Here is a 24,018-nt window from a genome sequence, read left to right as displayed (position 1 = left end):
TATTAGACCTGCTGGTTATTAGACCTGCTGGTTATTAGACCTGCTGGTTATTAGACCTGCTGGTTATTAGACCTGCTGGTTATCCTGCTGGTTATTAGACCTGCTGGTTATTAGACCTGTTGGTTATTAGACCTGTTGGTTATTAGACCTGCTGGTTATTAGACCTGCTGGTTATTAGACCTGCTGGTTATTAGACCTGCTGGTTATTAGACCCGCTGGTTATTAGACCCGTAGGTTATTAGACCCGCTGGTTATTAGACCCGCTGGTTATTAGACCCGCTGGTTATTAGACCCGCTGGTTATTAGACCTGCTGGTTATCCTGCTGGTTATTAGACCCGCTGGTTATTAGACCTGCTGGTTATTAGACCTGTTGGTTATTAGACCTGCTGGTAATTAGACCCGCTGGTTATTAGACCTGTTGGTTATTAGACCTGTTGGTTATTAGACCCGCTGGTTATTAGACCCGCTGGTTATTAGACCCGCTGGTTATTAGACCCGCTGGTTATTAGACCTGCTGGTAATTAGACCCGCTGGTTATTAGACCCGCTGGTTATTAGACCTGTAGACCTGCTGGTTATTAGACCTGCTGGTTATTAGACCCGCTGGTTATTAGACCCGCTGGTTATTAGACCTGCTGGTTATTAGACCTGTAGACCTGCTGGTTATTAGACCTGCTGGTTATTAGACCTGTAGACCTGCTGGTTATTAGACCTGTAGACCTGCTGGTTATTAGACCTGTAGACCTGCTGGTTATTAGACCTGTAGACCTGCTGGATATTAGACCTGTAGACCTGCTGGTTATTAGACCTGTAGACCTGCTGGTTATTAGACCTGTAGACCTGTTGGTTATTAGACCTGCTGGTTATTAGACCTGTAGACCTGTTGGTTATTAGACCTGCTGGTTATTAGACCTGCTGGTTATTAGACCCGCTGGTTATTAGACCTGTAGACCTGCTGGTTATTAGACCTGTAGACCTGTTGGTTATTAGACCTGCTGGTTATTAGACCTGCTGGTTATTAGACCTGCTGGTTATTAGACCCGCTGGTTATTAGACCCGCTGGTTAATAGACCTGCTGCCTGCTGGTTATTAGACCTGCTGGTTATCCTGCTGGTTATTAGACCCGCTGGTTATTAGACCTGCTGGTTATTAGACCCGCTGGTTATTAGACCTGCTGGTTATTAGACCTGCTGTACTGTGGTGTTATTAGACCTGCTGGTTATTAGACCCGCTGGTTATTAGACCCGCTGGTTATTAGACCCGCTGGTTATTAGACCTGCTGGTTATTAGACCTGCTGGTTATCCTGCTGGTTATTAGACCTGCTGGTTATTAGACCTGCTGGTTATTAGACCTGTTGGTTATTAGACCTGTTGGTTATTAGACCTGCTGGTTATTAGACCTGCTGGTTATTAGACCCGCTGGTTATTAGACCCGCTGGTTATTAGACCTGCTGGTTATTAGACCTGCTGGTTATTAGACCCGCTGGTTATTAGACCCGCAGGTTATTAGACCCGCTGGTTATTAGACCCGCTGGTTATTAGACCCGCTGGTTATTAGACCTGCTGGTTATTAGACCCGCTGGTTATTAGACCTGCTGGTTATCCTGCTGGTTATTAGACCCGCTGGTTATTAGACCTGCTGGTTATTAGACCTGCTGTACTGTGGTGTTATTAGACCTGCTGGTTATTAGACCCGCTGGTTATTAGACCTGCTGGTTATTAGACCCGCTGGTTATTAGGCCCGCTGGTTATTAGACCTGCTGGTTATTAGACCTGCTGGTTATTAGACCTGCTGGTTATTAGACCTGCTGGTTATCCTGCTGGTTATTAGACCTGCTGGTTATTAGACCTGCTGGTTATTAGACCTGTTGGTTATTAGACCTGTTGGTTATTAGACCTGCTGGTTATTAGACCTGCTGGTTATTAGACCTGCTGGTTATTAGACCTGCTGGTTATTAGACCCGCTGGTTATTAGACCCGTGAGGTTATTAGACCCGCTGGTTATTAGACCCGCTGGTTATTAGACCCGCTGGTTATTAGACCTGCTGGTTATCCTGCTGGTTATTAGACCCGCTGGTTATTAGACCTGCTGGTTATTAGACCTGTTGGTTATTAGACCTGTTGGTTATTAGACCTGTTGGTTATTAGACCTGCTGGTTATTAGACCCGCTGGTTATTAGACCCGCTGGTTATTAGACCTGCTGGTTATTAGACCTGCTGGTTATTAAACCTGCTGGTTATTAGACCTGTAGACCTGCTGGTTATTAGACCTGTAGACCTGCTGGTTATTAGACCTGCTGGTTATTAGACCTGCTGGTTATTAGACCTGTAGACCTGCTGGTTATTAGACCTGTAGACCTGCTGGTTATTAGACTTGTAGACCTGCTGGTTATTAGACCTGTAGACCTGCTGGTTATTAGACCTGTAGACCCGCTGGTTATTAGACCTGTAGACCTGCTGGTTATTAGACCTGCTGGTTATTAGACCCACTGGTTATTAGACCCGCTGGTTATTAGACCTGTAGACCTGCTGGTTATTAGACCTGTTGGTTATTAGACCTGCTGGTTATTAGACCTGCTGGTTATTAGACCCGCTGGTTATTAGACCCGCTGGTTATTAGACCTGTAGACCTGCTGGTTATTAGACCCGCTGGTTAATAGACCCGCTGGTTATTAGACCTGTAGACCTGCTGGTTATTAGACCTGCTGGTTATTAGACCTGCTGGTTATTAGACCTGGTGGTTATTAGACCTGCTGGTTATTAGACCTGCTGGTTATTAGACCTGTAGACCTGCTGGTTATTAGACCTGCTGGTTATTAGACCCGCTGGTTATTAGACCTGCTGGTTATTAGACCCGCTGGTTATTAGACCTGCTGGTTATTAGACCTGCTGGTTATTAGACCTGCTGGTTATTAGACCCGCTGGTTATTAGACCTGCTGGTTATTAGACCTGTAGACCTGCTGGTTATTAGACCTGCTGGTTATTAGACCTGCTGGTTATTAGACCTGCTGGTTATTAGACCCGCTGGTTATTAGACCTGCTGGTTATTAGACCCGCTGGTTATTAGACCCGCTGGTTATTAGACCTGCTGGTTATTAGACCCGCTGGTTATTAGACCTGCTGGTTATTAGACCTGCTGGTTATTAAACCTGCTGGTTATTAGACCTGGTGGTTATTAGACCTGTAGACCTGCTGGTTATTAGACCTGTTGGTTATTAGACCTGCTGGTTATTAGACCTGCTGGTTATTAGACCTGTAGACCTGCTGGTTATTAGACCTGTTGGTTATTAGACCTGCTGGTTATTAGACCTGTTGGTTATTAGACCTGTAGACCTGCTGGTTATTAGACCTGCTGGTTATTAGACCTGTTGGTTATTAGACCTGCTGGTTATTAAACCTGTAGACCTGCTGGTTATTAGACCTGTTGGTTATTAGACCTGTTGGTTATTAGACCTGTTGGTTATTAGACCCGCTGGTTATTAGACCTGTAGACCTGCTGGTTATTAGACCTGCTGGTTATTAGACCTGCTGGTTATTAGACCTGTTGGTTATTAGACCTGCTGGTTATTAGACCCGCTGGTTATTAGACCTGCTGGTTATTAGACCTGTAGACCTGCTGGTTATTAGACCCGCTGGTTATTAGACCTGCTGGTTATTAGACCTGTAGACCTGCTGGTTATTAGACCTGCTGGTTATTAGACCTGTTGGTTATTAGACCTGCTGGTTATTAGACCTGTAGACCTGTTGGTTATTAGACCTGCTGGTTATTAGGCCTGCTGGTTATTAGACCTGCTGGTTATTAGACCTGCTGGTTATTAGACCTGTAGACCTGCTGGTTATTAGACCTGCTGGTTATTAGACCTGCTGGTTATCCTGCTGGTTATTAGACCTGCTGGTTATTAGACCTGCTGGTTATTAGACCTGCTGGTTATTAGACCTGTTGGTTATTAGACCTGCTGGTTATTAGACCTGCTGGTTATTAGACCTGCTGGTTATTAGACCTGCTGGTTATTAGACCTGTTGGTTATTAGACCTGCTGGTTATTAGACCTGCTGGTTATTAGACCTGTTGGTTATTAGACTTGCTGGTTATTAGACCTGCTGGTTATTAGACCTGCTGGTTATTTGACCTGTAGACCTGCTGGTTATTAGACCTGCTGGTTATTAGACCTGCTGGTTATTAGACCTGTAGACCTGCTGGTTATTAGACCTGCTGGTTATTAGACCTGTTGGTTATTAGACGAGGAGGAGAGACATTAAGACGAGGAGGAGGAGAGACATTAAGATGAGGAGGAGAGACATTAAGATGAGGAGGAGAGACATTAAGATGAGGAGGAGAGACATTAAGACGAGGAGGAGAGACATTAAGACGAGGAGGAGAGACATTAAGACGAGGAGGAGGAGAGACATTAAGACGAGGAGGAGGAGAGACATTAAGACGAGGAGGAGAGACATTAAGATGAGGAGGAGAGACATTAAGATGAGGAGGAGAGACATTAAGATGAAGAGGAGAGACATTAAGACGAGGAGGAGAGACATTAAGATGAGGAGGAGAGACATTAAGATGAGGAGGAGGAGAGACATTAAGATGAGGAAGAGAGACATTAAGATGAGGAGGAGGAGAGACATTAAGATGAGGAGGAGAGACATTAAGATGAGGAGGAGGAGAGACATTAAGACGAGGAAGAGAGACATTAAGATGAGGAGGAGGAGAGACATTAAGATGAGGAGGAGAGACATTAAGATGAGGAGGAGGAGAGACATTAAGACGAGGAGGAGGAGAGACATTAAGATGAGGAGGAGGAGAGACATTAAGACGAGGAGGAGAGACATTAAGATGAGGAGGAGAGACATTAAGATGAGGAGGAGAGACATTAAGACGAGGAGGAGGAGAGACATTAAGACGAGGAGGAGGAGAGACATTAAGATGAGGAGGAGTAGAGACATTAAGATGAGGAGGAGGAGGAGAGACATTAAGACGAGGAGGAGAGACATTAAGATGAGGAGGAGAGACATTAAGATGAGGAGGAGAGACATTAAGATGATGAGGAGGAGAGACATTAAGACGAGGAGGAGGAGACATTAAGATGAGGAGGAGGAGAGACATTAAGATGAGGAGGAGGAGAGACATTAAGATGAGGAGGAGGAGAGACATTAAGACGAGGAGGAGGAGAGACATTAAGACGAGGAGGAGAGACATTAAGATGAGGAGGAGAGACATTAAGATGAGGAGGAGAGACATTAAGACGAGGAGGAGAGACATTAAGATGAGGAGGAGAGACATTAAGACGAGGAGGAGGAGACATTAAGACGAGGAGGAGGAGAGACATTAAGATGAGGAGGAGAGACATTAAGACGAGGAGGAGAGACATTAAGACGAGGAGGAGAGACATTAAGATGAGGAGGAGGAGAGACATTAAGATGAGGAGGAGGAGAGACATTAAGACGAGGAGGAGGAGAGACATTAAGACGAGGAGGAGAGACATTAAGATGAGGAGGAGAGACATTAAGACGAGGAGGAGGAGACATTAAGATGAGGAGGAGGAGAGACATTAAGACGAGGAGGAGGAGAGACATTAAGATGAGGAGGAGGAGAGACATTAAGACGAGGAGGAGAGACATTAAGATGAGGAGGAGAGACATTAAGACGAGGAGGAGGAGAGACATTAAGATGAGGAGGAGGAGAGACATTAAGATGAGGAGGAGAGACATTAAGACGAGGAGGAGAGACATTAAGACGAGGAGGAGAGACATTAAGACGAGGAGGAGAGACATTAAGACGAGGAGGAGAGACATTAAGACGAGGAGGAGGAGAGACATTAAGACGAGGAGGAGGAGAGACATTAAGACGAGGAGGAGAGACATTAAGATGAGGAGGAGAGACATTAAGATGAGGAGGAGAGACATTAAGATGAAGAGGAGAGACATTAAGACGAGGAGGAGAGACATTAAGATGAGGAGGAGAGACATTAAGATGAGGAGGAGGAGAGACATTAAGATGAGGAAGAGAGACATTAAGATGAGGAGGAGGAGAGACATTAAGATGAGGAGGAGAGACATTAAGATGAGGAGGAGGAGAGACATTAAGACGAGGAAGAGAGACATTAAGATGAGGAGGAGGAGAGACATTAAGATGAGGAGGAGAGACATTAAGATGAGGAGGAGGAGAGACATTAAGACGAGGAGGAGGAGAGACATTAAGATGAGGAGGAGGAGAGACATTAAGACGAGGAGGAGAGACATTAAGATGAGGAGGAGAGACATTAAGATGAGGAGGAGAGACATTAAGACGAGGAGGAGGAGAGACATTAAGACGAGGAGGAGGAGAGACATTAAGATGAGGAGGAGTAGAGACATTAAGATGAGGAGGAGGAGGAGAGACATTAAGACGAGGAGGAGAGACATTAAGATGAGGAGGAGAGACATTAAGATGAGGAGGAGAGACATTAAGATGATGAGGAGGAGAGACATTAAGACGAGGAGGAGGAGACATTAAGATGAGGAGGAGGAGAGACATTAAGATGAGGAGGAGGAGAGACATTAAGATGAGGAGGAGGAGAGACATTAAGACGAGGAGGAGGAGAGACATTAAGACGAGGAGGAGAGACATTAAGATGAGGAGGAGAGACATTAAGATGAGGAGGAGAGACATTAAGACGAGGAGGAGAGACATTAAGATGAGGAGGAGAGACATTAAGACGAGGAGGAGGAGACATTAAGACGAGGAGGAGGAGAGACATTAAGATGAGGAGGAGAGACATTAAGACGAGGAGGAGAGACATTAAGACGAGGAGGAGAGACATTAAGATGAGGAGGAGGAGAGACATTAAGATGAGGAGGAGGAGAGACATTAAGACGAGGAGGAGGAGAGACATTAAGATGAGGAGGAGAGACATTAAGATGAGGAGGAGAGACATTAAGACGAGGAGGAGGAGACATTAAGATGAGGAGGAGGAGAGACATTAAGACGAGGAGGAGGAGAGACATTAAGATGAGGAGGAGGAGAGACATTAAGACGAGGAGGAGAGACATTAAGATGAGGAGGAGAGACATTAAGACGAGGAGGAGGAGAGACATTAAGATGAGGAGGAGGAGAGACATTAAGATGAGGAGGAGAGACATTAAGACGAGGAGGAGAGACATTAAGACGAGGAGGAGAGACATTAAGACGAGGAGGAGAGACATTAAGATGAGGAGGAGGAGAGACATTAAGATGAGGAGGAGAGACATTAAGATGAGGAGGAGGAGAGACATTAAGATGAGGAGGAGGAGAGACATTAAGATGAGGAGGAGGAGAGACATTAAGATGAGGAGGAGGAGAGACATTAAGACGAGGAGGAGAGACATTAAGACGAGGAGGAGAGACATTAAGATGAGGAGGAGAGACATTAAGACGAGGAGGAGAGACATTAAGACGAGGAGGAGAGACATTAAGACGAGGAGGAGAGACATTAAGATGATGAGGAGGAGAGACATTAAGACGAGGAGGAGGAGAGACATTAAGATGAGGAGGAGGAGAGACATTAAGACGAGGAGGAGGAGAGACATTAAGACGAGGAGGAGGAGAGACATTAAGACGAGGAGGAGGAGAGACATTAAGACGAGGAGGAGAGACATTAAGATGAGGAGGAGAGACATTAAGATGAGGAGGAGAGACATTAAGACGAGGAGGAGAGACATTAAGATGAGGAGGAGAGACATTAAGACGAGGAGGAGGAGACATTAAGATGAGCAGGAGGAGAGACATTAAGATGAGGAGGAGGAGAGACATTAAGACGAGGAGGAGGAGAGACATTAAGATGAGGAGGAGAGACATTAAGATGAGGAGGAGAGACATTAAGACGAGGAGGAGGAGACATTAAGATGAGGAGGAGGAGAGACATTAAGACGAGGAGGAGGAGAGACATTAAGATGAGGAGGAGAGACATTAAGACGAGGAGGAGAGACATTAAGACGAGGAGGAGAGACATTAAGACGAGGAGGAGAGACATTAAGATGATGAGGAGGAGAGACATTAAGACGAGGAGGAGGAGACATTAAGATGAGGAGGAGGAGAGACATTAAGATGAGGAGGAGGAGAGACATTAAGATGAGGAGGAGGAGAGACATTAAGACGAGGAGGAGGAGAGACATTAAGACGAGGAGGAGAGACATTAAGATGAGGAGGAGAGACATTAAGATGAGGAGGAGAGACATTAAGACGAGGAGGAGAGACATTAAGATGAGGAGGAGAGACATTAAGACGAGGAGGAGGAGACATTAAGATGAGGAGGAGGAGAGACATTAAGATGAGGAGGAGGAGAGACATTAAGACGAGGAGGAGGAGAGACATTAAGATGAGGAGGAGAGACATTAAGATGAGGAGGAGAGACATTAAGACGAGGAGGAGGAGACATTAAGATGAGGAGGAGGAGAGACATTAAGACGAGGAGGAGGAGAGACATTAAGATGAGGAGGAGGAGAGACATTAAGACGAGGAGGAGAGACATTAAGATGAGGAGGAGAGACATTAAGACGAGGAGGAGGAGAGACATTAAGATGAGGAGGAGGAGAGACATTAAGATGAGGAGGAGAGACATTAAGACGAGGAGGAGAGACATTAAGACGAGGAGGAGAGACATTAAGATGAGGAGGAGGAGAGACATTAAGATGAGGAGGAGGAGAGACATTAAGACGAGGAGGAGGAGAGACATTAAGATGAGGAGGAGAGACATTAAGATGAGGAGGAGAGACATTAAGACGAGGAGGAGGAGACATTAAGATGAGGAGGAGGAGAGACATTAAGACGAGGAGGAGGAGAGACATTAAGATGAGGAGGAGGAGAGACATTAAGACGAGGAGGAGAGACATTAAGATGAGGAGGAGAGACATTAAGACGAGGAGGAGGAGAGACATTAAGATGAGGAGGAGGAGAGACATTAAGATGAGGAGGAGAGACATTAAGACGAGGAGGAGAGACATTAAGACGAGGAGGAGAGACATTAAGACGAGGAGGAGAGACATTAAGATGAGGAGGAGGAGAGACATTAAGATGAGGAGGAGAGACATTAAGATGAGGAGGAGGAGAGACATTAAGATGAGGAGGAGGAGAGACATTAAGATGAGGAGGAGGAGAGACATTAAGATGAGGAGGAGGAGAGACATTAAGACGAGGAGGAGAGACATTAAGACGAGGAGGAGAGACATTAAGATGAGGAGGAGAGACATTAAGACGAGGAGGAGAGACATTAAGACGAGGAGGAGAGACATTAAGACGAGGAGGAGAGACATTAAGATGATGAGGAGGAGAGACATTAAGACGAGGAGGAGGAGAGACATTAAGATGAGGAGGAGGAGAGACATTAAGACGAGGAGGAGGAGAGACATTAAGACGAGGAGGAGGAGAGACATTAAGACGAGGAGGAGGAGAGACATTAAGACGAGGAGGAGAGACATTAAGATGAGGAGGAGAGACATTAAGATGAGGAGGAGAGACATTAAGACGAGGAGGAGAGACATTAAGATGAGGAGGAGAGACATTAAGACGAGGAGGAGGAGACATTAAGATGAGCAGGAGGAGAGACATTAAGATGAGGAGGAGGAGAGACATTAAGACGAGGAGGAGGAGAGACATTAAGATGAGGAGGAGAGACATTAAGATGAGGAGGAGAGACATTAAGACGAGGAGGAGGAGACATTAAGATGAGGAGGAGGAGAGACATTAAGACGAGGAGGAGGAGAGACATTAAGATGAGGAGGAGAGACATTAAGACGAGGAGGAGAGACATTAAGACGAGGAGGAGAGACATTAAGACGAGGAGGAGAGACATTAAGATGATGAGGAGGAGAGACATTAAGACGAGGAGGAGGAGACATTAAGATGAGGAGGAGGAGAGACATTAAGATGAGGAGGAGGAGAGACATTAAGATGAGGAGGAGGAGAGACATTAAGACGAGGAGGAGGAGAGACATTAAGACGAGGAGGAGAGACATTAAGATGAGGAGGAGAGACATTAAGATGAGGAGGAGAGACATTAAGACGAGGAGGAGAGACATTAAGATGAGGAGGAGAGACATTAAGACGAGGAGGAGGAGACATTAAGATGAGGAGGAGGAGAGACATTAAGATGAGGAGGAGGAGAGACATTAAGACGAGGAGGAGGAGAGACATTAAGATGAGGAGGAGAGACATTAAGATGAGGAGGAGAGACATTAAGACGAGGAGGAGGAGACATTAAGATGAGGAGGAGGAGAGACATTAAGACGAGGAGGAGGAGAGACATTAAGATGAGGAGGAGGAGAGACATTAAGACGAGGAGGAGAGACATTAAGATGAGGAGGAGAGACATTAAGACGAGGAGGAGGAGAGACATTAAGATGAGGAGGAGGAGAGACATTAAGATGAGGAGGAGAGACATTAAGACGAGGAGGAGAGACATTAAGACGAGGAGGAGAGACATTAAGACGAGGAGGAGAGACATTAAGATGAGGAGGAGGAGAGACATTAAGATGAGGAGGAGAGACATTAAGATGAGGAGGAGGAGAGACATTAAGATGAGGAGGAGGAGAGACATTAAGATGAGGAGGAGGAGAGACATTAAGATGAGGAGGAGGAGAGACATTAAGACGAGGAGGAGAGACATTAAGACGAGGAGGAGAGACATTAAAATGAGGAGGAGAGACATTAAGACGAGGAGGAGAGACATTAAGATGAGGAGGAGGAGAGACATTAAGACGAGGAGGAGAGACATTAAGACGAGGAGGAGAGACATTAAGATGAGGAGGAGGAGAGACATTAAGACGAGGAGGAGGAGACATTAAGATGAGGAGGAGGAGAGACATTAAGATGAGGAGGAGGAGAGACATTAAGATGAGGAGGAGGAGAGACATTAAGACGAGGAGGAGGAGAGACATTAAGACGAGGAGGAGAGACATTAAGATGAGGAGGAGAGACATTAAGATGAGGAGGAGAGACATTAAGACGAGGAGGAGAGACATTAAGATGAGGAGGAGAGACATTAAGACGAGGAGGAGGAGACATTAAGATGAGGAGGAGGAGAGACATTAAGATGAGGAGGAGGAGAGACATTAAGACGAGGGAGGAGGAGAGACATTAAGATGAGGAGGAGAGACATTAAGATGAGGAGGAGAGACATTAAGACGAGGAGGAGGAGACATTAAGATGAGGAGGAGGAGAGACATTAAGACGAGGAGGAGGAGAGACATTAAGATGAGGAGGAGGAGAGACATTAAGACGAGGAGGAGAGACATTAAGACGAGGAGGAGAGACATTAAGACGAGGAGGAGGAGAGACATTAAGATGAGGAGGAGGAGAGACATTAAGATGAGGAGGAGAGACATTAAGACGAGGAGGAGAGACATTAAGACGAGGAGGAGAGACATTAAGATGAGGAGGAGAGACATTAAGACGAGGAGGAGAGACATTAAGATGAGGAGGAGGAGAGACATTAAGACGAGGAGGAGAGACATTAAGACGAGGAGGAGAGACATTAAGATGAGGAGGAGGAGAGACATTAAGACGAGGAGGAGGAGACATTAAGATGAGGAGGAGGAGAGACATTAAGATGAGGAGGAGAGACATTAAGATGAGGAGGAGGAGAGACATTAAGACGAGGAGGAGGAGAGACATTAAGACGAGGAGGAGAGACATTAAGATGAGGAGGAGAGACATTAAGATGAGGAGGAGAGACATTAAGACGAGGAGGAGAGACATTAAGATGAGGAGGAGAGACATTAAGACGAGGAGGAGGAGACATTAAGATGAGGAGGAGGAGAGACATTAAGATGAGGAGGAGGAGAGACATTAAGACGAGGAGGAGGAGAGACATTAAGATGAGGAGGAGAGACATTAAGATGAGGAGGAGAGACATTAAGACGAGGAGGAGGAGACATTAAGATGAGGAGGAGGAGAGACATTAAGACGAGGAGGAGGAGAGACATTAAGATGAGGAGGAGGAGAGACATTAAGACGAGGAGGAGAGACATTAAGATGAGGAGGAGAGACATTAAGACGAGGAGGAGGAGAGACATTAAGATGAGGAGGAGGAGAGACATTAAGATGAGGAGGAGAGACATTAAGACGAGGAGGAGAGACATTAAGACGAGGAGGAGAGACATTAAGACGAGGAGGAGAGACATTAAGATGAGGAGGAGGAGAGACATTAAGATGAGGAGGAGAGACATTAAGATGAGGAGGAGGAGAGACATTAAGATGAGGAGGAGGAGAGACATTAAGATGAGGAGGAGGAGAGACATTAAGACGAGGAGGAGAGACATTAAGACGAGGAGGAGAGACATTAAGATGAGGAGGAGAGACATTAAGACGAGGAGGAGAGACATTAAGATGAGGAGGAGGAGAGACATTAAGACGAGGAGGAGAGACATTAAGACGAGGAGGAGAGACATTAAGATGAGGAGGAGGAGAGACATTAAGACGAGGAGGAGAGACATTAAGACGAGGAGGAGAGACATTAAGACGAGGAGGAGAGACATTAAGATGAGGAGGAGAGACATTAAGATGAGGAGGACAGACATTAAGATGAGGAGGAGGAGAGACATTAAGATGAGGCGGAGAGACATTAAGATGAGGAGGAGAGACATTAAGATGAGGAGGAGAGACATTAAGACGAGGAGGAGAGACATTAAGACGAGGAGGAGAGACATTAAGATGAGGAGGAGGAGAGACATTAAGATGAGGAGGAGAGACATTAAGACGAGGAGGAGAGACATTAAGATGAGGAGGAGGAGAGACATTAAGATGAGGAGGAGGAGAGACATTAAGATGAGGAGGAGGAGAGACATTAAGATGAGGAGGAGGAGAGAGATGAAGACGAGGAGGAGAGTGAACTGTACATCAGAGCAGAGAGGGATGGAAAGAGACAGAAACTGTGTTGTCATGTGGTCTGTCACCGACTGTGTGTTCTGGTCTATCTTAGTCTCTTCAGGGAAACGTGTGGGTGTGTGTGTGTGTGTGTGTGTGTGTGTGTGTGTGTTCCTGGTAATTGAAGGCTGCTGAGTGTGTGTGATGTGTGTGTGATGTGTGTCTAACCACAGCTCTTAAAGAGGGCTCGCGTTCCAGATCATGTCATGGTGTGATGCATTTTGGGTAAATTGTTACTCAACTGACTGATCTACCAAATAATAATGTGTAGTTATGATGACAAAACAAGTTGCCTGAAGCCACGTCGGCTTCGATGTTGGAACAAGCCCAATATTATTGAATTGGTAAGACAGGCCTACATAGCTGAGGAGACAGAGAGAGGAGAGGAGACAGAGAGAGGAAAGGAGACGGAGAGAAAGGAGACAGACATAGCTGAGGAGACAGAGAGAGGAAAGGAGAGGAGATGGACAGAGGAAAGGAGAGGAGACGGAGAGAGGAAAGAGAGGAGAGAAAGGAGACAGACAGAGGAGAGGAGAGGAGACAGAGAGAGGAGAGGAGAGGAGATGGACAGAGGAAAGGAGAGGAGACGGAGAGAGGAAAGGAGAGGAGAGAAAGGAGACAGACAGAGGAGAGGAGAGGAGACAGAGAGAGGAGAGGAGAGGAGATGGACAGAGGAAAGGAGAGGAGACAGAGAGAGGAAAGGAGAGGAGAGAAAGGAGACAGACAGAGGAGAGGAGAGGAGACAGAGAGAGGAGAGGAGAGGAGATGGACAGAGGAAAGGAGAGGAGACAGAGAGAGGAAAGGAGAGGAGAGAAAGGAGACAGACAGAGGAGAGGAGAGGAGACAGAGAGAGGAGAGGAGAGGAGACGGAGAGAGGAAAGGAGAGGAGACGGAGAGAGGAAAGGAGAGGAGATGGACAGAGGAAAGGAGAGGAGACGGAGAGAGGAAAGGAGAGGAGACGGAGAGAGGAAAGGAGAGGAGATGGACAGAGGAAAGGAGAGGAGACGGAGAGAGGAAAGGAGAGGAGACGGAGAGAGGAAAGGAGAGGAGACGGAGAGAGGAAAGGAGAGGAGATGGACAGAGGAAAGGAGAGGAGACGGAGAGAGGAAAGGAGAGGAGACGGAGAGAGGAAAGGAGACGGAGAAGGAGAGAGGAAAGGAGGGGAGACGGACAGAGGAAAGGAGAGGAGACGGACAGAGGAGAGGAGAGGAGACGGAGAGAGGAAAGGAGACGGAGAAGGAGAGAGGAAAGGAGGGGAGACGGACAGAGGAAAGGAGAGGAGACGGACAGAGGAGAGGAGAGGAGACGGAGAGAGGAGAGGAGGGGAGAAGGAGAGAGGAGAGGAGGGGAGAAGGAGAGAGGAGAGGAGAGGAGGGGAGAAGGAGAGAGGAGAGGAGGGGAGAAGGAGAGAGGAAAGGAGAGGAGACGGACAGAGGAGGGGAGAAGGAGAGAGGAGAGGAGGGGAGAAGGAGAGAGGAGAGGAGGGGAGAAGGAGAGAAGAGAGGAGGGGAGAAGCAGAGAGGAGAGGAGAGGAGACGGAGAGAGGAAAGGAGAGGAGACGGAGAGAGGAGAGGAGGGGAGACGGAGAGAAAGAGAGCTGTGTTAATGACTCCGTCAGGGAAATCCCAGGTATAAACAGCCAGCAGGCTTCTACATCAGTGACTTGTCACGGGTTTGTATTTCCTCATTATAATGTCAGACAGAGAGAGAACAAGGCTCTTTTTTGGAAACCATAGATTAAATAATACTGAGTATGTGTGTGTGTGTGTGTGTGTGTGTATGTGTGTGTGTGTGTGTATGTGTGTGTGTGTGTGTGTGTATATATATAGACTTCCACAGAAATCAGTCACAGACTCTGTCAAACACCTGAAACTCTTCACTTCTCTAAACGTGAAATACTATGAATGAAACACACACACACACACACACACACACACACACACACACACACACACACACAGTCTGTTGACGAAATTCCACGTCAAAGCTGCATATTCTTGTAAGTTGTTGTTCCCCTGTCTGTAATAATCATCTCTGTAATCATCAGGGTTGTTGTTTCCCTGTCTGTAATAATCATCTCTGTAATCATCAGGGTTGTTGTTTCCCTGTCTGTAATAATCATCTCTGTAATCATCAGGGTTGTTGTTCCCCTGTCTGTAATAATCATCTCTGTAATCATCAGGGTTGTTGTTTCCCTGTCTGTAATAATCATCTCTGTAATCATCAGGGTTGTTGTTTCCCTGTCTGTAATAATCATCTCTGTAATCATCAGGGTTGTTGTTCCCCTGTCTGTAATAATCATCTCTGTAATCATCAGGGTTGTTGTTCCCCTGTCTGTAATAATCATCTCTGTAATCATCAGGGTTGTTGTTTCCCCTGCTCGTCGTTTACTATCAGATTTACACTAAGCTTTTTCAACCTTTCACCTTTATTAGTCATCACTAGCTGTTCTGACTAACCACACACACACACACACACACACACACACACACACACACACACACACACACACACACACACACACACACACACACACACACACACACACACACACACACACACACACACCACACACACCACCCACATGGCGAGACATTCTAGCACCCCCCCCCGCTTACAGTAACATATTTTACTGACACACCTTCTGAGTCTTCACTTCCCTACGTTTTCTGGTAATAGACCACACACACACACCACCCACAGAGCGTTTACTATCAAAGCTCAGCCCACCTGTCACATTGATGTGTCACTGCGGTTACCTACTGCGTTGTCACAGCAACCACACACACACACTCCTGGTCTGTCTGTCTGTCTGTCTGTCTGTCTGTCTGTCTGTCTGTCTGTCTGTCTGTCTGTCTGTCTGTCTGTCTGTCTGTCTGTCTGTCTGTCTGTCTGTCTGCTTGTCTGTCTGTCTGTCTGTCTGTCTGTCTGTCTGTCTGTCTGTCTGTCTGTCTCTCCGTCTGTCTCTCCGTCTGTCTGTCTGTCTGTCTGTCTGTCTGTCTGTCTGTCTGTCTGTCTGTCTGTCTGTCTGTCTGTCTGTCTGTCTGTCTGTCTGTCTCGTCTCGTCTGTCTGTCTGTCTGTCTGTCTGTCTGTCTGTCTGCTGTCTGTCTGTCTGTCTGTCTCGTCTGTCTGTCTCGTCTGTCTGTCTGTCTGTCTGTCTGTCTGTCTGTCTGTCTGTCTGTCTGTCTGTCTGTCTGTCTGTCTGACTCTGTGAGTTGACCTCCGTTTGGTTGTGTTTAACTGTGTGTAGGTCACTACTTCCTGCTTTATAAACTAGATCTGTGATTGGTCTTCACTCGGGGGGGGTGCTCCCGAGTGGAGCATCGGTCTAAGGCGCTGCATTATCAGTGCTAGAGACGTCCCTACAGACCCTGGTTCGATTCCAGGCTGTATCACAACCCGGCCGTGATTTGGGAGTCCAATAGGGCGGCGCACAATTGACCCAGCGTTGGTCCGGGTTCTGGTCCCAGGAGGGATGAGAGAGAATTCAAATATTGTCTAACAGCAACACACAGACCGACAGGAAGACAAGGCTGAAATATAAACGCTGTATTTATTTTCCATTAAAACACTCCTAGAAGAGAGAGAGAGAGTCTGCACAGCAGATATGGTATTAGTACCAGAGAGTACACAGTTATATTCGTTAGTACTACATAGTACACAGTTATATCCGTTAGTATCAGAGAGTACACAGTTATACATACAGTACTGTGATATTGTGTAGCGTAAACATTCCTGGTCGTTGTAAAGATTGTAAACAACATTGTAAACATTGTCAGTCAAGTATTGATGTTGTGGTTCATTCGTTGTGCTACAGCGAACCACCCGGCCCTGCCTACAACGGCAGAACCAGTCCACTAACCATACCGTCCACCTCACGCGGTCAGCGACCCCGGATCAGAACACAACCACCCCTGGTGGTTCTTTAATGCAGCCGCTCCAGAACCTGTTGTTATTGTTGTTGTGGTCCACATACGGTCCTTATTAAAATCCCCCAGGGACCGACCACCAACCCGGATAAACCCAAACCAAGACCGAGTGTGACCTGTATGACCCTGTCGAGTAGTGCTCCGTTTAGAGAATAGGGTGAAGTTTTGAACTCTGATCTCGTTTTCTAACCACGACCCAGTTTCTAGTTTCAAAAGCAACCGACCCAAAATTCTTAAGTACCGTCCCGATCCGAATCATTTGATAGTCCTGAAACTCAACTCTCCGTTAGACAAGTCCCGCCTCAACGGCGTCCCCCCCCGTGACATCATATCCTGTACGGGAACTCTAACAGGAAGTGTTTCAGGACTGGGTTGACTGGTACCCTCGCGACCCGTTCCACGTCGCCGCTGCACGACTCCACGACCTGTTTCCTGCACAGTTCCTGGAGCGTCGGACGTTGTTTCCTGTACGGGACAGTCAGACTTTTCTTAGAGGAATTTATGTAGTGTTCCAGCAAGAGGAAGAGGCAGGGGAAGGAGTGCTCACTTCCTGCCAGGCTGAACCGCTGTCCCTTATAGATGATGCGTACGCTGACTGGTCCGCCGTCCGCCCGATAGGACAACGTGAAGAAGACATCTTTCTGACGACTATCCCGGATCAAGAACGTTCCCGTGGCGACGTCCTTCAGTCGACTGTGAGCCTGCGGGACGACAGAGGACAAGAATCAATATCAAAATCGATTAATAATGAATTTCATTTTATTTTATTTTTCATTTTAAGGGGTTGAAATAATAACATGTGTTTAAAACAAGATGTTCGTTTGATTCCAGATGATAACAGTAACATTTGAAATATTTTAAAACACTTAGAAATGTAATGTTATGTAATAAATTGTATAATTCCTGATTTAATATGTCAAGTTCTCAAATAGGTTAAATACTTCAGGTTCAAAGGAGAAGTATTTATTTATTTATACAACCAAATCCCAAAAACATTTTGATGTAAAATGACAAGTCGCAAACAAAAAGGGAATATAAAGAATAGAGTTTAATTTGTAAAACATCTTAAAGGCCTGAGTCATTATACTAAGAGCTTTTCTCCTTTCCTAAAAGCACATGTTTAGATGGTGTTGAGCTTTTGTTAATGTTTTCCCCCCAGGACCCTAATAATACACAACGAGGATAAGGAAGTGATTTTCCCCCCAGGACCCTAATAATACACAACGAGGATAAGGAAGTGATTTTCCCCCCAGGACCCTAATAATACACAACGAGGATAAGGAAGTGATTTTACCCCCAGGACCCTAATAATACACAACGAGGATAAGGAAGTGATTTTCCCCCCAGGACCCTAATAATACACAACGAGGATAAGGAAGTGATTTTCCCCCCAGGACCGTAATAATACACAACGAGGATAAGGAAGTGATTTTCCCCCCAGGACCCTAATAATACACAACGAGGATAAGGAAGTGATTTTCCCCCCAGGACCCTAATAATACACAACGAGGATAAGGAAGTGATTTTCCCCCAGGACCCTAATAATACACAACGAGGATAAGGAAGTGATTTTACCCCCAGGATCCTAATAATACACAACGAGGATAAGGAAGTGATTTTCCCCCCAGGACCCTAATAATACACAACGAGGATAAGGAAGTGATTTGCAGTTTTTTTTGAGGGGGGGGGTGAGTTTCTCAAAAACATGTGAAATCATAACAACAACAAACAAAAAAGGTGTGTGGACCCTTCCATTAACATCAAAACATTTGGTTGTAAAATAAAACGACTTCTCCTTTATCTTCATGTAATCGAGTTGTATTGAAATCCCTATATGCAGTTATTTCATTCATGACAGCTATCGATGTTCCTTTACTCTAAAGTTAATTTCTGACAATTATTGATGTGAAAAAGGTTATATAAATAACATTCGATCAAAATTATTTTTTATAAAGCCCTTTTCTTATTTACATCAGCTGATATCTCAAAGTGTTGTACAGAAACCCAGCCTAAAACCCCCCAAACAAGCAAGCAATGCAGGTGTAGAAGCACGGTGGCTAGGAAAAACTCCCTAGAAAGGCCAGAACCTAGGAAGAAACCTAGAGAGGAACCAGGCTATGAGGGGTGGCTAGTCCTCTTCTGGCTGTACTGGGTAGAGAGGAACCAGGCTATGAGGGGTGGCCAGTCCTCTTCTGGCTGTACTGGGTAGAGAGGAACCAGGCTCTGAGGGGTGGCCAGTCCTCTTCTGGCTGTACTGGGTAGAGAGGAACCAGGCTATGAGGGGTGGCCAGTCCTCTTCTGGCTGTACTGGGTAGAGAGGAACCAGGCTATGAGGGGTAGAGAGGAACCAGGCTCTGAGGGGTAGAGAGGAACCAGGCTCTGAGGGGTAGAGAGGAACCAGGCTCTGAGGGGTAGAGAGGAACCAGGCTCTGAGGGGACGATAGATAAATTGATTGTGTAATTACCTCCTCCACACCTAGGGGGCCCCAGTAGAAACCGGAACGTTCCAACATGGAGGCCGTCCGGGTGATTATCAGGAAGTCTACTTGGCAGCGGAATGGAGGAAAGTGGGTAGGCACTGGGTCCAGGAGGGGAAGAGGGGGCTGCTGGTCTAACAAGTCTGGTACTGGGATAGGGGACGCCACACACTGTTTGGATGGGTGCTGACGGTGTGACTGGGAGACTGATGAGGATGAGGATGAGGCTGATGATGATGATGATGAAGGTGCTGATGTTGTGTCTTGTTCTTCCACGGTGCTGTGAGCGACCATCCTACAGGGGAGAGCGGTCCCAACCCTCTCCCATCGCTACACAGTTCCCTGGCATCCTGAGAGAGAGAGAGAGAGAGAGAGAGAGAGACCATTATACCACTACTACTACTACTGATGATAGGAGCTATGTTACCCTGGCATCCTGACAGAGAGAGAGAGAGAGAGAGAGAGAGAGAGAGAGAGAGAGAGACAGAGACAGAGACAGAGACAGAGAGACAGAGACAGAGAGACAGAGAGAGAGAGAGAGAGAGAGAGAGAGAGAGAGAGAGAGAGAGAGAGACAGAGAGAAAGACAGAGAGAAAGACACACAGAGAGAGAGAGACAGAGAGAGAGAGACAGAGACAGAGAGAGAAACAGAGACAGAGGGGGAGAGAGAGACAGACAGAGAGAGAGACAGAGAGAGAGAGAGAGAGAGAGAGAGACAGAGAGATAGAGACAGAGAGAGAGAGAGAGAGAGAGAGAGAGAGAGAGAGAGAGAGAGAGAGAGAGAGACAGAGAGAGACAGAGAGAGAGAGAGAGACAGAGAGAGAGAGACCATTATACCACCACTACTGCTGCTGATAGGATCTGTTTCCATTAACTTGTCCAGTGATTATTATTATAGATATCTTTTTTAAATCAACATTTAGAAAGTTTTACATTTAGAAAATAAATAGGACAATTGCCTGCTATGGTGCCGTTTCCATTTAATGCTGCAATACGTAAGAAATGTGAATTATAGATCTGTCATTCTCATTGACGGCAAGTCTAAGAAGCCGTAGATCTGTTCTATGTGTGTTATTTCTATGTTTCACCTTCTTTAAAAATGTACTTTTTTGTAACTTCTACTTTCGGGGGTTTTGTTCACCAGCTTCAAACAGCTGAAAATACTATATTTTTGGAGTTTATGTAAAAATATATTTCACAAGAGGTTTAGATGATACAATGACTGCTTGTCTTGTCATATTTGTCTGGAGCATGGATAGATTGCAATAATTTACTTGCACTCCTGTAAATTGGTGAAAACCTGCCAGCCAACCAGAAAAGCAAAGCGAAGCAATTCATTTATTCGATAAAAAACACAGTTTCCATCATAATTTTTTTTTGTTAAAGTTTTTTTGTAAATAAAGAAAGTAAGACAGAAAAAATCCTCCCCCTGTCCAACAGATAAAAATGTTGTTGACCTTCAGAAAATGTCTCTCATCTCTTCCGTTTCCATGACACCGCTTTCTCTCCCTCTCTCTCTCTGTCTCTGTCTCTCTACTATCTCTCTCTGTCTCTGTCTCTGTCTCTCTCTCTCTCTCTCTCTCTCTCTCTCTCTCAACATGGGTTTTTTGTGTGTGTCGAATTAAACCTGGCTCAATGGAAACCTGCCTAATGATGTCTACAATTAGTTACCACCATGAGTTCAATCAAAAATATATAAATATATAAGTCGTAGTATCCTAGTGGTCACAAAGGGCTTTACAGATACCCAGCCTAAAGGCCCCAAAATGCTGAGGCTAGAAAACTGATGTCTTTCTATAAATGACTTATTATGTGACCTAAAACAACATCAGATAACATCACAGCTGTTTACCTGTCTGCCTACCTGTCTGTCTACTGGTCTGTCTACCTGTCTGCCTACCCGTCTGTCTACCTGTCTGTCTACTGGTCTGCCTACCTGCTTTAAAAAATGTTAACTTTTATTTAACTAGTAAAAAGTCAGTTAAGAACAAATTCTTATTTACAATAACGGCCTACCGGGGATCAGTGGGGTTAACTGTCTTGTTCAGGGGGCAGAACGACAGATTTTTATACCTTGTCAGCTCTGGGATTTGATCCAGTAACCTTTCGGTTATTGACCCAACGCTCTCTAACCACTAGACTACAAGTGTGGATTATAAGTGTTCCTCCATCCCAGCTAAGTAAATGGACATTGATTTAGCCATCCCTGTCCTAACTAGGATCACAATTCAAAAAGCTGTTCACAGTTAACTATACAGTAGATATCAGTAGATATCAGTAGATAGATATAACAGTAGATATCAGTAGTAGATGTATCAGTAGATATTAGTAGTAGATATAACAGTAGATATTAGTAGATAGATATAACAGTAGATATCAGTAGATAGATATAACAGTAGATATTAGTAGTAGATATAACAGTAGATATTAGTAGTAGATATAACAGTAGATATCAGTAGATAGATATAACAGTAGATATCAGTAGTAGATATAACAGTAGATATCAGTAGATAGATATAACAGTAGATATCAGTAGATAGATATAACAGTAGATATTAGTAGTAGATATAACAGTAGATATTAGTAGATAGATATATCAGTAGATATTAGTAGATAGATATATCAGTAGATATCAGTAGATATTAGTAGTAGATATAACAGTAGATATTAGTAGTAGATATAACAGTAGATATTAGTAGATAGATGTATCAGTAGATATTAGTAGTAGATATAACAGTAGATATCAGTAGATAGATATAACAGTAGATATTAGTAGTAGATATAACAGTAGATATCAGTAGATAGATATAACAGTAGATATTAGTAGTAGATATAACAGTAGATATTAGTAGTAGATGTAACAGTAGATATTAGTAGTAGATATAACAGTAGATATTAGTAGTAGATGTAACAGTAGATATTAGTAGTAGATATAACAGTAGATATTAGTAGTAGATGTAACAGTAGATATTAGTAGATAGATGTAACAGTAGATATTAGCAGTAGATGTGGTAGATGTAGTAGATATAAGTAGATAGAAAAAACAGTAGATATCAGTAGTAGATGTGGTAGATGTAGTAGATATTATTAGTAGATATAACAGTAGATATCAGTAGTAGCTGTAAGCGGCAAAAGACTTAGTTTGTTAACTGTGTTTCACTGGCCCCGACTTTACCGCTATAAAGCAAACGGGGAATCATGTTTTTAATGAGTATATGTTATACTGTTGTTCACGTTGACTGTTGTCTAGTCCCAAAAATATTTTAATGACAATATGTCATTTATTATGTACGAAATGGGGTGTTGTCAGGCTGCTTTGTTACGGCACAATTCAATTGCACAATAATCAATGTTGCGAAACAAAACAGTAAAATCCACAATAGACAATGTTCAAATATTCTTACCGTTTTGCAAAACGGGTGCAATGTAATTTTTTTTCCTGATGCACTTTTTATATTTTCCGAAGCAGAATCCGTTTTTTACATCGGTATTAATCCTGTTGTTGATCATCAATACACTTCCAAAATAGTCGAGACAAGACGCGGTAATCTGACTTTATAGTATATATATCCACATAGTTTTTCACGTCCTCTCTCTCTCTCTGTCCTTGTTGGTTTGATCACCATGGTGTTCGGTAAGGAGCTAAATAAACGTTCAGCCCATAAACTACACCAACACAACTACACAGAGATTCCTGTAAAAAGATCCGTTTCACTTTCGTTTTAATATGAACACCGTTTCTGAGAAATCCTTCTCTCTGACCTCCTCAGTAACTCTCCACCACCAGGGGTGTCTCACCACCAGCGCTCAACTGTAGAGTCTCTCTCTCTCTCTTCTAGCTTCCCTCTGGAGGGTTTCACTTCCATTCAAAATGTATAGTAAAACTGTCGCTTCACAGAAAGAAAGAAAAAAAAAAACAGTCTATTTACTTTCAAACACTTGACTCGTTGTGAAGCAGGAATCCACGTCGGTTTCAGTTTTATCAGATGTTTCTCCCCATAATAGACTAATTACCACATTCTGAGAAGTGGGCGATAGTATCGGAACACACATTTGCATAATCTCTTAATTTAAACTGTCATGACCCGAAATCGTCTACTTGAGTAAAAGTCTAAAAGTATTTGGTTTTTTTTTTAAATATACTTAAGTATCAAAAGTAAAAGTATAAATCATTTCAAACGTTTTGGAGTGTGCGCCTGGCTATCTGTAAATACAATTAAAAAAAAAAAAAAATGGTGCAGTCTGGTTTGCGTAGTAGTGTATATATATTTTGAGTGTCAGGGAAAATGTATTAAGTAAAATGTACATTCTTTTCTTTAGGAATGTAGTGAAATAAAAGCAAAAGTTAACCAAAATATAAATAGTAAAGTACAGATACCCTTGAAAACTACCTACATAATGCTTTAAAGTATTTTTTACTTAAATTGTTCTAAATTCCTTGCCGGGGGGGACTGTTATCAGACCCTCACAACACCGTGCTGCCACTCCACTCCCCGTGGAGTTTCAGACATAGTTTTTTTATTTATTATTTTATTTCACCTTTATTTAACCAGGTAGTCTAGTTCAGAACAAGTTCTCATTTTAGGAAGACAGGGTCCAGATTGTCTAGCCCGGCTGATTTGTAGGGGTCCAGATTTTGCAGCTCTTTCAGAACATCAGCTGACTGGATTTGGGTGAAGGAGAAAAAAGGGGGAGGCTTGGACGAGTTGCTGTGGGGGGTGCTGTTGACCG

General features: G+C 44.6%; 1 protein-coding gene across 2 annotated transcripts; it reads right to left on the bottom strand.

The window, feature by feature from the left end:
* Positions 1-16,415: 16,415 nt before the first annotated feature.
* LOC106591927 (suppressor of cytokine signaling 1-like) lies at positions 16,416-22,996 on the bottom strand. Of its 2 annotated transcripts, XM_045719504.1 has the most exons (3): positions 22,692-22,996; positions 19,276-19,637; positions 16,416-17,511 (listed from the first exon to the last, which is right to left on the bottom strand). In XM_045719504.1, exons 2-3 carry the CDS (start codon positions 19,579-19,581, stop codon positions 17,137-17,139), a joined length of 681 nt encoding a protein of 226 aa, XP_045575460.1. In that variant the 5' UTR covers positions 19,582-19,637; positions 22,692-22,996; the 3' UTR covers positions 16,416-17,136. The 2 variants fall into 2 exon arrangements, with proteins under 2 accessions (XP_045575460.1, NP_001306949.1); NM_001320020.1 differs by lacking the exon at positions 22,692-22,996 and having other exon boundaries at positions 17,137-17,511; positions 19,276-19,581.
* Between the last annotated feature and the right edge of the window lie 1,022 nt (positions 22,997-24,018).

This window comes from Salmo salar, chromosome ssa06 (genome assembly GCF_905237065.1).
Source record: "Salmo salar chromosome ssa06, Ssal_v3.1, whole genome shotgun sequence".
In the NCBI taxonomy this organism is placed as follows: Eukaryota; Metazoa; Chordata; class Actinopteri; order Salmoniformes; family Salmonidae; genus Salmo; species Salmo salar.
The sequence above is the reverse complement of the archived record's forward strand: the minus strand, read 5'-3'. Positions and strand labels throughout refer to the sequence as shown.

Coding starts and splice junctions, on each gene's coding strand:
- LOC106591927 (XM_045719504.1), bottom strand. CDS start 19,581: ATGGTCGCTCACAGCACCGTGGAAGAACAAGACACAACATCAGCACCT. Junction 17,512..19,275: donor GCCCCCTAGGTGTGGAGGAG/GTAATTACACAA, acceptor GTCGTCCCGCAG/GCTCACAGTCGACTGAAGGA.